Below are 16,528 nucleotides of genomic sequence, written 5' to 3'. Positions count from 1 at the left end.
TTGGGTCTTATGCATATCAACGATACCGATATATCGGAAGACAAATATCGACGATACATCGATATATCGATAATTAAGTTAGATTAACAACCTATTTGTTCATGTGCATGCTTTATACCTTCTTGTTAATGTTGTCGGTTTAGTTTTATTGTCTTCTTTTCATATTACTGTTTGATTGTGTTGTATTTGTATTTATGAAATAAATGAAAATTAATAAAATCTTTCATCTGTATTTTGCCATCACTCCTCTTTTGCATTTGTTCTACTTACAGCTTTGTGAACTTATAATACTAGGCACTGGAGTCGGGTTTCAAACAGCAAACATTCTGCATTTCTCTTCCACAGATATATATTTATTTATTAAATTAATTTATTTATCTATTTACATGTTTTTATTTATTTGTTAGCTTGTTTCATACCCTGTCTAATTTTTACCCTGCACTTAAATTCAGTGCTGGCACCGCGTTTTTTTTAACTACTGCCCAAGTTTTCGATGGGCCCTCAAATTTGTACTGAAGGGCATATTTAAACAACATTCTGTGTTTCTAGGAAGCCAAACAAAGCTTTTCTTTCTGTCTTCTGACTCTTTTTCCACTATTCTAGCCGGCGACGGCTTCCTCTTCGGCCATCTTTGATTGTTATTGTTACGGGCACTAGCTAAATTCTGTACCTTTTACTGAGTTTGATCAGCTATACGCGAACAAGTAAAAAGCCGAGATTGGCATAGAAACAGTATATACACTATATATATATGTTTTTATATGCACAAACAACGGAGCGACCTTTCAAGACAGGACAAACAGGACAACTAAACTTTTTGCAAATAGATTCTGAAGTTGAGCCCTTGTTACTTCTACCCATACAGGTAGTGCCGGCTAGTGGGAAAAGACTGCTACGGTACAAGTTTAGACATGACCTTTTTGACAACTTCCGATACTTATGGTACATTTATGCAGTCAGAAAAAGTTGTTTTAGATGGTCTGAGAGTTAAACTAGACCTTTTTTTTCTCTGTAAAATATCAATTTTTGAAAATGGGAATCATTAATCAATCGACCAAAAAATATCGTTGATACATCGATATCGTTTCTATCGATGACAGCCCTATCTGTAACTAAACAATCCTTAAAGGGATTTTAATATTACTTGGCACAAATGTTCACCACTATGAGACGGAGTGTCATGCACAAGAACCAGGTCCCTAGGTCTAAGGTCAAGGTCACACTTAGAGGCCAAAGGTCAGATACAAGAATGACTTTGTCTGGAGCATTTCTTCTTCATGCGTGGAGGGATTTTGATGTAACTTGGCACAAATGTTCATCACCATGAGAGGAATCGTCTTGCGCAAGAACCAGGTCCCTAGGTCTAAGGTCAAGGTCACACTTAGAGGCCAAAGGTCAGATACAAGAAGGACTGGAGCATTTCTTCTTCATGCATGGAGGGATTTTGATGTAACTTGGTACAAATGTTCACCATCATGAGGCACCCTTGTTTTTAGAATTACTTCCCTTTGTTTTTCTATAAATAGCTTATATTGTAAGTTTTTTTATTACTGGCTGTAGGGAAAATTCGAGGCCACTTTTCTGTGGTACAACATGCATGTTATATCCAATTTTTAAGTGTATTTTGACTTATCTCTACCTGGTTTAAGAGTTATATGTGGACTTACATTATATAGATTTTTTTTGATTTTTTTTATAGGATTAACTTCCATTTGTTGTTACTATAAATAACAATAGAGAAAGTGCCTTCCAGTAGGGGACTTTGTATTGCATGGCATTACTTCATTCACTTGTTTTGTCACAGTAATGGCATGTTCTGTCTTCCCTTCTAAGAACAAAGGGGTATATTGTTCTGCTCATTGTCAGTTGGGAAGTAAATCGGTTGGTTTTGTGTCAATAACTAGGGAATGATTATTCTTAGAGTGGTCAAACTTAATAGAATGATTCTCTGTGGTCAGTAGTTGGCCCGTATTGAATTTGGGGTCAGTAGGTCAAAAGTCAATGTCACCATTACCTCTAGACTGAAAATGATTTCTGTTCAATATCTAAAGAACAATTTGTTCTAGAACCATCAAACCTGATAGGCTTTTGGATAGTAGATTACCACTATTGTTTTGGGGATCAGTAGGTCAAAGTCACAGTGACCCTCTTGGCTGAAAACAGTTTCCTTTTAATAATTACAAACCACTTTGACTGTCAACCTTTGTAGGAAAGTTGCCTGTAGTCAGTAAATGACTCCTGATTTGTTTGAGGTCATTTTGGCTAAAAGTTAAAGTCACAGCATACAAAGTTACATACCCACTGGCTTCTGACAGGCCATCATGGGGGTGGGCATATATGTGTTTTACATGTTTTAGCTAAGTTTTACATGTAAACATGTTGCTCAAAATAGAGATCGAGTAAAAATGCAATGTAAAAAAAATCAGTTTTGATCCCGGCTGAGCTGGAACCTGTGACCAACCATAGCCAATAGACATCTACAGACTGTCCCTTCAAGTGTCTATTCAAACTGTCTTGGTTTAACAATTTCATGCTCTTCATAAATGAAAATTTCTCGCACAGTATGTTGTGTTACTTCACTTAGCCAGCGAAAAGATTCAAATGCTATGGAGACTTTTAATACACTACTTAATTAAAATTTGCATTCTTGTAGAGCTAGTTAGAGTTGATCTTCAAGTATGCGTTTAATCTCATGCAGGATTCAATGACCTATGTCGCTGTTTCACCTGTGATGGAGGGCTGCAGCGATGGGATGTAGAAGCCAACCCATGGATAGAACATGCACGCAGGTTCCCATACTGTACGTATGTGAGGCAGGTTAAGGGGCAGGAATACATCAATATGGTACAACAAGCTGCAGCACAAGCTATGGAAGAAGAGGTCAGTCTGAATATTTTATTACTTCTAAGAATGCTTTAACGCCTGTTTAAAACTATTCTTGATTGTAGAAACTTATTTTGGTCAAGTTTAGATTATACGTGTCTTGCAAGGGAAGTATTCTGTGATCACATGCCACGGCAGGTAGCATCCACTAATGTTGTCCTGTCTCTAACGAGCTGTTCTTATACAATTTCCACCAAATGTGGTCACAGTGTTAATGGCCATAATATCTCGGACAAGTTTGATACACAGATGAATTGTCCCAGAAGCTTTAAGAGTAATTGCCCTTGGAATTACTAAAAATTGTAAAAAAAAATTACAGCATCCACCCTAACTTGAGAGTAATTTTTATACAATAATCACCAAACTTGGTCACAATGTTTATGAACACGATATCTCAGCCAAGTTTGATAACAAACTGGATCCTCTAAGTCTCTCTGGAGTTACGCCCTTGAATTACTCAAAATTGCAAAAGTTAAAAAAATTAACTGTCCACCCTCTAACTTGAGCAGTTCTTATCCAATGTTCCAGACTTGATCACAATTCTGTGGGCATATTTCAGCCAAGTCTGATAACGAGCAGGAATGTCCCAGTAGCTCTAGAGTTAAATCCCTTGAATTACAAAAAATTGTGCTAGTTGACAGTGTCTGCACTCTTAACTTGAGTAGCTCTTACCGATTGTTCACTAAACTTGATGACAAAGTTTATTGGCATAATATCTCGGACAAATTATATAACCAGTTGGAGACTCCCAGTCACTCTTGAGTTATGGCCCTTAAACCAAATAAAATTGCGAAAACTGACGACTTGATAAACTAAGCAGTTCTAATCCATTGTTCACATAATTAGTGAAAATGCTAAAAGGCATGTTATCAAGGCCAAGTTCAATAAATATCGCTTTGGAGTTAATGACCCTTGAATTAGGTGAAATTGAGAAATAGACAGTTTTTCTGCTCTACAAGTAGAGTATATTTTTAGTCAGAATTAATTTGCTCTGATGGATGTATATTTTGACAGTTTGCCACTCTTTTGTTACAGAATCCTGTGGGTACAATTCCTCAGCCAGGACAGTTTCCGAGGAACACACTTGCTGAAGGTACAAGGGAAAACACAGGTTTCCAAGATTAAAATTATGATGAAGGTTTTAATTATTATGGATTTAGTTGTTGCATACTTTTAAACTTGACCTCAAACATGAAACAAGAAACAGGTAAGAAATCCTTTTCTAAAGAAACGATGCACTAAAAACACTTTTCAACCTGTTCCTCATGAATGTTTGAGGAAACAGCCCCTTTTCAAGACAAATGACAATTACTGTGTGGTAGTATTATCCATTCTCTTTGCTCTGTGTAGGTACTACATTAATCCCTCCCCATGAGAGGTGGGGAATTACAGGAATGGTCTCCATCCGTCCTTCCGTCTGTCCGTAACTTTTTGTGTCCGCTCTGTATCTCCTAAACCCCTTGAAGGATTTTCATGATACTCTGGTCAAATGATCACCTCATCAAGATGATGTGCAGTACTCAAGGTCAAGGTCACAACTCAAAGTCAAAAGTTTGAGCCTTCCATTTTGTGTCTGATGTGTGTCTCTTAAACTTCTTGGAGGATATTATTGAAACTTTGGTCAAATGATCACCTCATCAAGACGATGTACAGAACTCATGAGTCAGCCATGTCTGCTAAAGATCAAGGTCACAACTTGAGGTCAAAGATTTAAGTCTTCCATTTTGTGTCCGCTCTATATCTTCTAAACCCCATGAAGGATTTTCATTATACTCGGGTCAAATGATCACCTTATCAAGACAATGCGCAGAACTCGGGGTTCAGCCATGTCGGCTCAAGGTCAAGGTCACAACTTACGGTCAAAGGTTTGAGCCTTCCATTTAATGTCCGCTCTGTGTCTCCTAAACCCCTTGAAGGATTTTCATGATACTTTGGTCAAATGATCACCACATCAAGACGATGTGAAGAACTCACGAGTCAGCCATGTTGGCTCAAAGTCAAGGTCACAACTCAAGGTCAAAGGTTTTAACTCAGTATCTCCGAAACCCCTTGAAGGATTTTCATGATACTTAGGTCAAATGATCACCCCATCAAGACAATGTGCAGAACTCATGAGTCAGCTATGCCGGCTCAAGGTCAAGGTCACCACTCGAGGTCAAAGGTTTGAGCCTTCCATTTTGTGTCCGCTTTTTATCCCTTAACCCCTTGAAGAATTTTCAAATTCATTGATGTTGACATACATGGACTATAGAATTGTATTAACAATGTCAATGCTTCCACCCGGTACCATCAACCCTTTCACTATTCATAACAGCGGTAGGGGATATAGCTGTCTTTCAGACTGCCTTGTTCAATTTGTATTATAAAGTAGCTCCGATATTGGAAGGATTTCTTACCTGCTCTTATTCCATGCAGATTTCACCATTTGATTTACTGCTATTCGGCACACATGACTCCATTAACCGGCCGAGTGGTTAAGGTCACTGACATCAATTCACTTGCCTCTCACCAGTTTTGGTTTTAGCCTCACTTTGAGTGTAGAATTCTTCATGTAAGGAAACCAGCTGTCTTACAGAAGGCTGATGGTTCTACTCAGGTGACCGCCGGTGATTTAAATAATGTGCAGTAGTGCACTTCGGGTCTTTCTACTCAGTCAGAAGCTGGAAATCACATTATGACCTGTAACTGGAGGGAGCTTCATTCTTCTAATCTCTGACCTGCAATTACAATTAGTCAATGCATGTTATTAAAAACCAAAGGATCTAAAAGATAAAGTTTATAATTCATATATTTGTGTTAGTACTGCACACATTTACCAGTAAAGCATTTTGAAATGTAAACATGTCATGTACACATTATTGTGGATTACGTCTTTTGACATCCTGCAGCTGGCTTCTTTTGTCGGGGTTATAATTGTGTTTCTTTTTTATTGGTGCTCAGTCTTCAGCTAGAGCATTGGGTCCTTACGCGTCCGCACTTTGGTTAAAGTTTTGATGCACGTTATCTTTGTTATTACTTGATGGATTTGCTTCAAACTTAAAATAGTTGTTTCTCACCATCACCCACATCATATGGCACAAGGGCTCTTGCACCAATATTTCATGAATTATTCCCCCTTTTTACTTAGAATTTCAGGTTAAAGTTTTGGTGCACTTTCACTTTATCTCAGTTATTACTAAACGGAATTGATTCAAACTTAAACTAGTTGTTCCACATCATCACCCACATCATATGACACACGGTCCATAACTCTGGCACCAATTTTCATGAATAATGCCCCCTTTTTACATAGAATTTTATGTTAATTTTGATGCATTTTTACTGTATCTCGTTTATCTCACAAGGGATTTGATTCAGACTTAAAATAATTGTTCATCATCACCAACTACGTCATTTGACACAAAGGCCATAACTGTGACACCTGTGTTTTATGAGTTATCCCCCTTTTGTACTAACAATTTCAGGTTAAAGTTTTACACCCCCCACCCCTTTTCTACTTCCTCCCCCTCTATATTTGGCATAAATTTATATGTACTTGGTAGATTTTTGAAGCAACCCGTCTGTGATATTTTTCCGTTACTGTTACAGCTTCTTTTTATTGTGGGCCTACTTTGCAAATGCATGGCTCTGAAGCTGTGTTTTTAGTGCTCCGTGCTTCCAAGAAATCTACCCTTACCTATTATCTTTTGATGCACTTTCATTTTATCTCTGTTATTACCAAATGGACCAAATTATTACCATTTAGATTAGTTGAACCACATCATCATCCACATCATATTATACAAGGGCTATAACTCTTCCACCAATATTTCATGAATTATACTCCCCTTTTTACTTAGAATTCCAGGTTAATGTTTGTGCACTTTCACTATATCTTTGTCATTACTTAATAAATTTGATTAAAACTTAAATTTGTTTTTCCAGATCATCATCCTATCATATGGCTTAAGGTCAGTCACTCTAGCACAAATGTTTTATGTGTTGTATCCCCTTTTTACTTAGAATTAGTTTAATTTTAATGTTTTTTATATCTCTACTGTTACTTAATGGATTTAATCAACTTAAAGATGCTCGCTACAGTTTCGTAATTTTTTTTCTCAATAATAGATTTTGATGAAATGTTTTGTATTAAAAGATCATGTTATGATGTATTGAAAAATGAAATAAAAATACTAGGTCACCAGCTTTGTATCAATTTAATTTGCCACTAGATATGGTGCTATTTTTAACATTTTTCAAAATTTCTATAATCCTAAAATATATTTCAGTAAAGTACAATAAACAGCATAAATTTGATATCTAAGCATTTTTATAACGGAAAACAATTTATCTATTTGAAACATGCTCAGAGAAATCAAAAGAAAATGATTTTGTAAAGAAAGGAATACTTGTTCAGCAGACCCAAGGGCTATTTTTGCATATTTTTGTCAGTTTTAAGTTGGTACTTTTGCTATTTTATTGAGTTTCACATAATAGAATTCAATCAAACTCTGCACATACCTTTGGTAATGTCTACCTAATCTAAAACAAAAAGAAAATTGATAGGTCACCATATCAGATTTCGCTTAAATCAAATTACAACGAGGTGGGGTGTGGCGGGCATATATACAATGCAGGTTGGTACGAAATACGCTTTCAGTGTTTGAGCAAATGAATTAAATATATCAAATGACTAGTATCAAACGACAGATTTCTTAATAAGCGGATTTTAAGATGTTTCTGAAGCATTTTGATGTCATAGAACGATGCAAGTTTCCGCCTTTTTCCGAACAAAACCTATAGTTTACGAATACGGATGTACGGTATGGGTACGGTACGGGATTAGAAACAGCTGTGACTCAATGCAGAGTTTGAGCGCTGGTATAAATTACAGACTCCAGTATATGTCGGATTGAAGCAATATGAACTAAATGTACTTTAAATGTATATATTTTGTAACCATAGTGATACTTACCCTAACATTTAGTCAGTATATTATACATATTTTACATTAAATGCATGCGAACATACTATAATTTGCGAATTTTTGCTGTACGCAACATTAAATAATCACTTCCGGGCATGCGCAGAAAACCGCTCCAACTCTGTAGTGAGCTACATCGATTAGAAACACAACCAAATTGGCACGGTGTTGGGGTAAATATCGACCTGTCCGGAAAAACTGTAGCGAGCGCCTTTAAAATTGTTGTTCCACATCGTCACTCACATCAGACAACGCAAGTTTGATAATGCTGGCACCAATAAAATTTGAGTTAAGCCCTCATTTTTAGCCCACCATCATTATGTTGGTGGGCTATTCAAATCACTCTGCGTCCGTGGTCCGTCCGTCATTCCGTCCGTCCATTAACAATTTCTTGTTATCGCATCTCCTCAGAAACTACTGGGGGGATTTTGACCAAACTTTGTCAGAATGATGTATTGGTACCCTAGTTATATCCCCCTGAAAATCAGACTGGTTCAACAATTGTTTAGTGAGTTATGGCCCTTTGTTTATTTCTATAATTTGCATAGATTTATATAGGGAAAAACTTTGAAAATCTTCTTGTCCAAACCCACAGAGCCTAGGGCTTTGATATTTGGTATGAAGCATCATCTAGTGGTCCTCTACCAAGATGATTCAAATTCTTTCCCTGGGGTCTAATATGGCCCCGTCCCGGGGGTCACATGGTTTATATAGACTTATATAGGGAAAAACTTTGAAAAACCTCTTATTCAAAACCACAGGGCCTAGGGCTTTGATGCCCCATGTGGTTCTGGGACGATCTCTGTATGAAAAGAATTGGAACCACTGCCTTACCCTTGCATGATCGTAAGAGGCGACTGATAGGGTCTTAACACTTGGTTTTGCAGTAACTCTGTGATTCCAGCAGGTATGCAAATTTTGATTCCATACCTCATGTTTTTATTTCGATGTAAATGAGATGTTGAACCAAAATTTGTAGTCCTGTTTGGCGCCATATAACCTATACTGTGTTGGTGCGCCGTAAAACCCAAATAAATAAATCAATAAATAGGGCTTTGATATTTTGTATGTGACATCATCTAGTGGTCTTCTACTAAGATTGTTCAAATTATCCCCCTAGGGTCAAATATGGCCCCGCCCCGGGGGTCACATGGTTTACATAGACTTATATAGGGAAAAACTTTTAAAATCTTCTTGTCCAAACCACAAAGCCTAGGGCTTTGGCATTTGTAATGTAGCATCATCTAGTGGTTCTCTACCAAGTTTGTTCAAATATCCCCCTAGGGTCAAATATGGCCCCGTCCTGGGGGTCACATGGTTCATATAGACTTATATAGGGAAAAGCTTTTAAAATCTTCTTGTCAATAACCTACAACATTCAAATTTGGACCACATGTATGGTTTTGAGTGGCAAGATGAACCTTGACATGAGTTGACCTTGATTTTGACCTAGTGACCTACTTTCACATTTCTGTAGCTACAGCCTTCAAATTTGGACCACATGCATAGTTTTGTGCACTGAAAAAAAACTTTGACCTTGACATTGACCTAGTGACCTACTTTCACATTTTTGAAGGTACAGGCTTCAAATTTGGACCACATGCATAGTTTCGTGTTCCGAAATGAAATTTGACCTTGATTTTGACCTAGTGACCTACTTTCACATTTCTCAAGCTACAGCCTTCAAATTTGGACCACTTGCATAGTTTTGTGTACCGAAACAATTTTTGACCTTTACATTGACCTAGTGACCTACTTTCACATTTCTCGAGCTACAGCCTTCAAATTTGGACCACTTGCATAGTTTTGTGTACCGAAATGAACTTTGACCTTAAGTTTGACCTAGTGACCTACTTTCACATTTCTGTAGCTACAGGCTTCAAATTTAGACCACATGCATAGGATTGTGTACCGAAACAAACTTTGACCTTGACATTGACCTAGTGACCTACTTTCACATTTTTGAAGGTACAGGCTTTAAATTTGGACCACATGCATAGATTTGTGTTCTGAAGTGTAATTTAACCTTGATTTAGACCTAGTGACCTACTTTCACATTTCTCAAGCTACAGCCTTCAATTTTGGACCACTTGCATAGTTTTGTGTACCGAAATAAACTTTGACCTTAAGATTGACCTAGTGACCTACTTTCAAATTTCTCAGACTACAGCCTTCAAACTTGATGCACATGCAAAGTTTTATGTACAAAGAACATTGTCCTTGAAATTGATCTAGTGACCTACTTTCACATTTCTCAAGCTACAGCTTTCGAATTTGGACCACATGCACAGTGTTGTGTACGGAAATGAAATTTTACCTTGAGCTAGTCAGTAAGTCTAGAAATTTAGAACACTGAAAAATGGCACATTGGTGGGCGCCAAGATCACTCTGTGATCTCTTGTACTAATAGAAATTCTGATTTGAGTTGTGATGCACTTTTGCTGTATCTCCAGTATTACTAAATAGATTTGGTTAAAACTTAAAATGGTTGTTCCAAATTATTGGCCACATGATGTGACACATGGTGCATTACTTTTGCAAAAGTTTTGCATGAATTATGTTCCTTCTATACCGATTGTCTTTATCCGCATTTTAGTCATTAAACACTCCAGTGACAGCTCCAGCTTCCTCAGATGTAGTCAGTTTCACTATCCAGCATCGATAGTCGATGTGTTGTCTCCTGTGACAGCTTTTGTGTTAGTTTTGTTACTATTTCCCTTGTTGGCTGTGCTATTGTGCTATTTTTAAGCACCATTGGTTCATATTTGAAGGCTTTATCATTTTTGAATCGCAAAGTAGTTTAGGCTTCAGGCCATTGCCAGGACTTATTACAGTAGGAATTATTCTCTTCAACTTGGCCCCAGCATTAGCAAGCCGACTGTATATTTTTTATTGTAAATTGATAAACAGAAACAACGGCTCATACTATAGGTTGATTTAGTTTCCGGTAACATGCTCAAAAAAATTAGGGTAGGTAGGTCGGAAAAAAAAAATATTTTTTTTTTATTGTTTATTTATTAAGGGAGACTTTTCGGAAATTATTTTTGTGTCAAAAAATGAATACAAATAAGGGGGTTATGCCTTCAGAGCATCAGTAAGTTGATTTCTAACAACACTGGCCATGTTTAAAGCATAAAAAGTGCAGTTTTTCAACTTTTTGTTAAAAAGTTGAAAATAATATACTCCAAGGTCATAAAAACATTTAGAGTCGGGCCAAAAATTTAGGGTAGTTCGGGATACCGGAAACAAACAATTTTTTTTTTTACGCCTAACCAAGAGGTGAAACAAGACTGTTGTAAGAACTACTATATCTTGCCGTCTTTTGAATAATCATGTTATCTTATTTTATTTTATTTTAGCACAGAGGCAAGATGTAGGACGGGTCCTCCCACCAGACACACCACCTGAAGGAGGTATTTTTACTCTTGACTGCCAGGCATGTAAGTATAGGTTAATAAATTGGAGAGTGGTGCCTTTGAGTAATAATGGCCTTGGCAAGGTGATATTATATTCTTCCAGAGCCATTATCATTAAATACCTGTTTATTGTAAACATGTTTACCTATAATATAGTAAGAAAAGTCTAGTTTGTCATTTTTAGCTCACCTGTCACACCTTCGTCTGTCGTCCGTCCATACTTATACCATTATGTTATACAAACACACTTAAAGACTTTTACACAAGTTAGTGGTCCTGATGTTTAGAATACTTTTACATTAGCAGCGTAGGAGTGCTTTAAGTTAATGTATACGATTCTTACAAGATTAATAGTAGGGTTTTGTTAAAATTTTAGATAATTGTCGATTACTAGTCTGCATGCTTTCTAACCTACTGAACGTGAATGGGGGCATAGGCATTAAGAATTGGAACAGTTTGTCTGTACCAAGCGCCTAGCAAACAGGCTCCGATACTCTCGGCTCTGTGGTTAGTCAGCATTAATTTTGAAAAATTTAACTTCCTTTGTTACTGTTAATGTTTTTGCTATATTTACAAAATCATGGATGCAGACTTTACATTCACAGTCTATACCAAGTATTGGATAAGTATGTTTCACCCTGCTCTGTCCGTTCGTCACACTTCATTTCCGATCAATAACTCAAGAACCATTTGACCTAGAACCGTTAAACTTCATAGGGTGTCTGGGCTTTCGGAGTAGATGACCCTATTGTTTTTGGGGTCTCTCCTTCAAAGGTCAAGGTCACAGGGGCCTGAACATTGTTAACCATTTCCGGTGTGAATAACATTTCTGTCAGGTTTGATGATTCTTGAGTCAAATGCTTATTTTACCCTTGTCTCTGAAAGAGCAGGGCGTATTATGTGAACACTCGTGGTGGGTGGGCGGGCAGTGGGCGGTCAGCATCCAAAAGCATGTCCGCTCTCTAAGTCTTCATCTTATCTTTACCAAACTTGGTGACAGTGTTTTTAGGCATAATATCTTGTCCAAGTTCGATAACCAGCAACATCTCCCAGGCACTCTTGGATTATGGCCATTGAATTACTCGAAATCTGCAAATTTAGCCGTGTCCGCCTTCTAAGTCAAATAGTTTTCATCCAATCTTCACCAAACTTTGTGACAATGTTTGTGGGCACAATATCTCGGCCAAGTTCGATAACCAGCCAAATCGCCCCAGGCCCTCTTGGATTATGGCCCTTGAATTACTTAAAAAAAACTCCGAATTTAGCCTTGTCTGCTCTCTAAGTCGAACAGTTTTCATCCAGTCTTCCCCAAATTTGCAGATAATGTTTGTGGGCATATATTATCTCGGCCAAGTTTGATTACCAGCCAAATTGCCCTAAGCACTCTTGGATTTTGGCCCTTGAAGTAGGGCAAGTTCGATGACAAACGTATTTTGTGACAATCTGGCACTCTTATTATATGCCTGTTTTGAAAAATACTGACGTATTATGTGATGGCATTTGCGTCTGTACATCCATCCATCATAACATTAAAGGTATTGAATTGAAACTTGGCATGAAGGTAGATGGTGATGATACGATCCCAAAGCTGGAAAATCTCTATATGACCCCCAACAAAGGGGGCCTCTGTGGCCGCTGACTACCATTCACGTACCCTTCACTGATATGGGATCAAGCGGTATTGGGGACGTTGAATTATTCATGTGAGAAAGCAGTCCAGCTGGCTTACAGAATGTCGGTTGTTCTACTCAAGTGCTCGCCCCTGATTAAATAATGCACGGAGGGGCACCTTAGGTCTTCCTCCACCATCTAAGTTGGAAAGTCGCCATATGACCAGTTGTGTCAGTGCAACGTTAAACCCAACAACAAAATTGAACTTGGTGTGTAGGTCAGTAGTGATTAGATGATGTGCAGAGAACATGAACTGGATCTGTAGGTTTAAGATCAGGTCACAATTTGAGCTCAAAGATGAAATCTGTCCATCATATTTATTGTCCGGAGCATAACTATTCAAGGTCATGACTTCGAAATTGGGATGTAGGTAGAGACAATGCATGAACCAAGGTGGTAGGTCAAAAGTCAATGTCGAATCTACCCATCATATTTCGTGTCCAGAGCATAACTTAAAAGATATTAAAGGTATAGACTTGAAACTTTCGATATAGGCAGGAAGTGTGCAGACTGCTACATCCTACATTATTCCCCCATCCCCCCTCCTCCCAACACCAAAAAAAAATCATTATGTCTCCCACTCCCCACTGGGAGAAACACGTTTTTGCCCTGTTGGGCAGTCTGTCACATTTCATTTCCAATCAATAACCGGAGAATCATTTGACCAAGAACCTTCAAACATCATAGGGTGGAAGGGCTCATGGAGTAGACGACCCCTATTGTTTTTGGGGCCACTCTATCAAAGATTAAGGTCACAGGGGCCTGAAAATTGAAAACCATTTCCAATCAATAACTTGAGAACCACTTTACCTAGAATGTTGAAACTTCATAGGATGAACTTGATTGGACATGCAGAGTAGATGACCCCTATTGATTTAGGGGTCACTATGTTAATGGTCAAGGTCATAGGAGCCTGAACATGGAAAAATAGAAAACCATTTCCGTTCAATAACTTGAGAACCACTCGACCCAGAATGTTGAAACTTCATAGGATGATTGGAGTTGCACAGTAAATGAACTCTGTTGGCTTTTCATGGCCACTCTGTTAAAGTTCAAGGTCACAGGGACCTGAACATGGAAATTCATTTCTGATCAATAACTTGAGAATCATCTGACCCAGAACCTTCAAACTTAGTAGGATGATATACAGAGTAAAAGACCCCATAGGACATACAGAGTAGATGACCCCTATAGTTTTCGAGGTCACTCCATCAAAGGTCAAGGTCACAGGGGCCTGAACCTGGAAAACTGTTACTGATCAATAACATGACAACCTATTGACCCAAAATTTTGAAACTTCATAGGATGATTGGAAATGTAAAGTAGATGATCCTATTGAATTTTGGGTCACTTGATCAAAGTTCAAGGTCACGGGCCAGAAATTGGAAAACTGTTTCTGGTCAATAACTTGAGAATCATTTGACCCAGAATCTTAGTTATTAGGTTGATAGGACTTACAGAGGAGATGACGCCTATTGTTTTGGGGTCAATCCATCAAAGGTCAAGGTCATTGGGTCCTGAACATGGAAAACACTTTCCGATCAATAACCTGAGAACCACTTGGCCCTGAATATCGAAACTTCATAGGGTGATAAGACATGCAGAGTAGATGACCTCTTTTGATTTGGGGATCACTCAATCAAAGGTCAAGGTCATAGGAGCCAGGACATGGAAAACCGTTTCCAATCCATAACTTGAGAACCACTAGGCCCAGAATGTAGAAACTTCTTTGGATGATTGGACATGCCAAGTAGATGATCCGTATTGTAACAAAGCATCAGTGTCTCTTGGACTTTTGCCCCTGTCCCCTATTGACTTCTTACCTATTACTACTATGCACTGGGGGAGATTTGCGCTTTCCTACAAAAGCATATTCTAGTTTAATTTCTTGCTCTTTAATATCCTGTCACCACCTTTGCACACACATTTCCCATCAAAAAAAGATCTCTAAATTTTGCTTTTTCTTTACATTTTGCTTTGATTCTCCTCTGGTATACTGGTAACCCTTATATTGGCACGCTTGGCAGAGCTCTTGTTAAACTATGGATGACACAAGTTTAGATGGACAGACAGATGGACAAGAGCAACTTTTTAAGTGCCCTCCCCCCGAAAAAAAGAAAATATTTGGGGTAGGGGGGTGAGGCACAAAAAAGCTAGAAATTAAAGTTTAAATAACTTATAATGAATTGCTTAATTGATCTAAAGTCAGATGGTCACAATTCTTCTCAAGCGAGCGATCTCGTTATGTTTGTATCTGTAAATAGCATCTACAAAATCCCTTGAGATACGTAAGTGCCCTTACCGTAACTGGTTCAGACCCTACCAAATCCTTCCAGATTTTGCAGATGTTATAACATGAAAAAAATATACGTTATCCCTAAAGTATGCCCTTTCACTCTGTCAAGAAAGGTAGTTACCTTGTTCAATTTTCTCTTGCACAGGTGCAATTGAAAAGTTTGGCTATAGTCACAGATCAGCAAGACATCAATATGCTCCAGATAGAGAAGAAGCAAATTCTGCGCAAGCTGCCTGTCCTAGTGAGATTTTTATCTTTATTCATTCATGTGTAAAATCCTCTTTAAGTTGAAATAAATAATTGGAAGTATGCACAAGTATCGATTAAAAGCATTGGCTTTACACTTAAAGAATGGATGACTAATTAAGAAATAATATATCTCATCGGTGATTTGTCGCTGAATAAATCACTGCTTGGAGTTCAGATGCGAAGGAATTATATCACGAGGGCGTAGCCCGAGTGATATAATGCTACGCATCTGAACGACAAACAGTGATTTATTCAAGAGCAAATCACTAAATGAGATATATTATTTCGATTCTAACACGTTATCAAGGACTTTAAAGTACACCTTGTCGGCATGCATTAAATATTTGCCCGTTTTCAATCGGGTTCTTTTCCAGCGCGCCGTTACGCCGCTTGACGCTATGACGTAATAGTTGTGACGTCAGAGCAGTGAATTGTTGTTTAATAAATCACTGTCTCCAGCCTTCTTTGTTTAATAGGAAAATGAATCGGATCGTGTTAGAATGCATGTTTTGTTCATCAGTCCTGATATATAAACTGCCCTACTTCTAATAATTTAGAAAAATGAAGAATGTCATTAGTTACACATGGTGTAAGGAATTCATCTTGCTGAATACCTTTAAGCTAACCTGAACCAAAGACTCAAGGTGAGGTGTTAGATGGTCCAGTGTAACAGGACAATCAAAAAGGAAGAATCCAAACATCATAATTGCTATTCTTTTGTCCAATAATACCCCCATGTCCGATAATACCCCCATGTCCGGTAATACCCCCATGTCCAATAATACCCCCATGTCCGATAATACCCCCATGTCCGGTAATACCCCCATGTCCGATAATTCACCCATGTCCGATAATACCCCCATGTCTGATTATACCATGAATACCCCCATGTCTGATTTAAGAAATAATATATCTCATCGGTGATTTGTCGCAGAATAAATCACTGTTTGGAGTTCAGATGCGAAGGAATTATATCACGAGGGCGTAGCCCGAGTGATATAATGCTACGCATCTGAACGACAAACAGTGATTTATTCAAGAGCAAATCAC

The 16,528-nt window shown here is 38.0% G+C and overlaps 1 protein-coding gene across 1 annotated transcript in view; it reads left to right on the top strand.

Annotated features, from left to right (window-relative positions):
• LOC123538257 (uncharacterized) overlaps nucleotides 1-16,528 on the top strand; it is a 91,579-nt gene that overhangs the window by 64,226 nt on the left and 10,825 nt on the right. Inside the window, exons 6-9 of the mRNA XM_053530224.1 lie at nucleotides 2,699-2,880; nucleotides 3,919-3,976; nucleotides 11,206-11,286; nucleotides 15,375-15,470. Coding sequence (XP_053386199.1) covers nucleotides 2,699-2,880; nucleotides 3,919-3,976; nucleotides 11,206-11,286; nucleotides 15,375-15,470 — 417 coding nt within the window. The remainder of the gene's footprint in view (nucleotides 1-2,698; nucleotides 2,881-3,918; nucleotides 3,977-11,205; nucleotides 11,287-15,374; nucleotides 15,471-16,528) is intronic.

Source organism: Mercenaria mercenaria, chromosome 18 (genome assembly GCF_021730395.1).
Source record: "Mercenaria mercenaria strain notata chromosome 18, MADL_Memer_1, whole genome shotgun sequence".
In the NCBI taxonomy this organism is placed as follows: Eukaryota; Metazoa; Mollusca; class Bivalvia; order Venerida; family Veneridae; genus Mercenaria; species Mercenaria mercenaria.
Note: the sequence above shows the minus strand (reverse complement) of the source record. Positions and strands in the feature narration are given on the sequence as shown.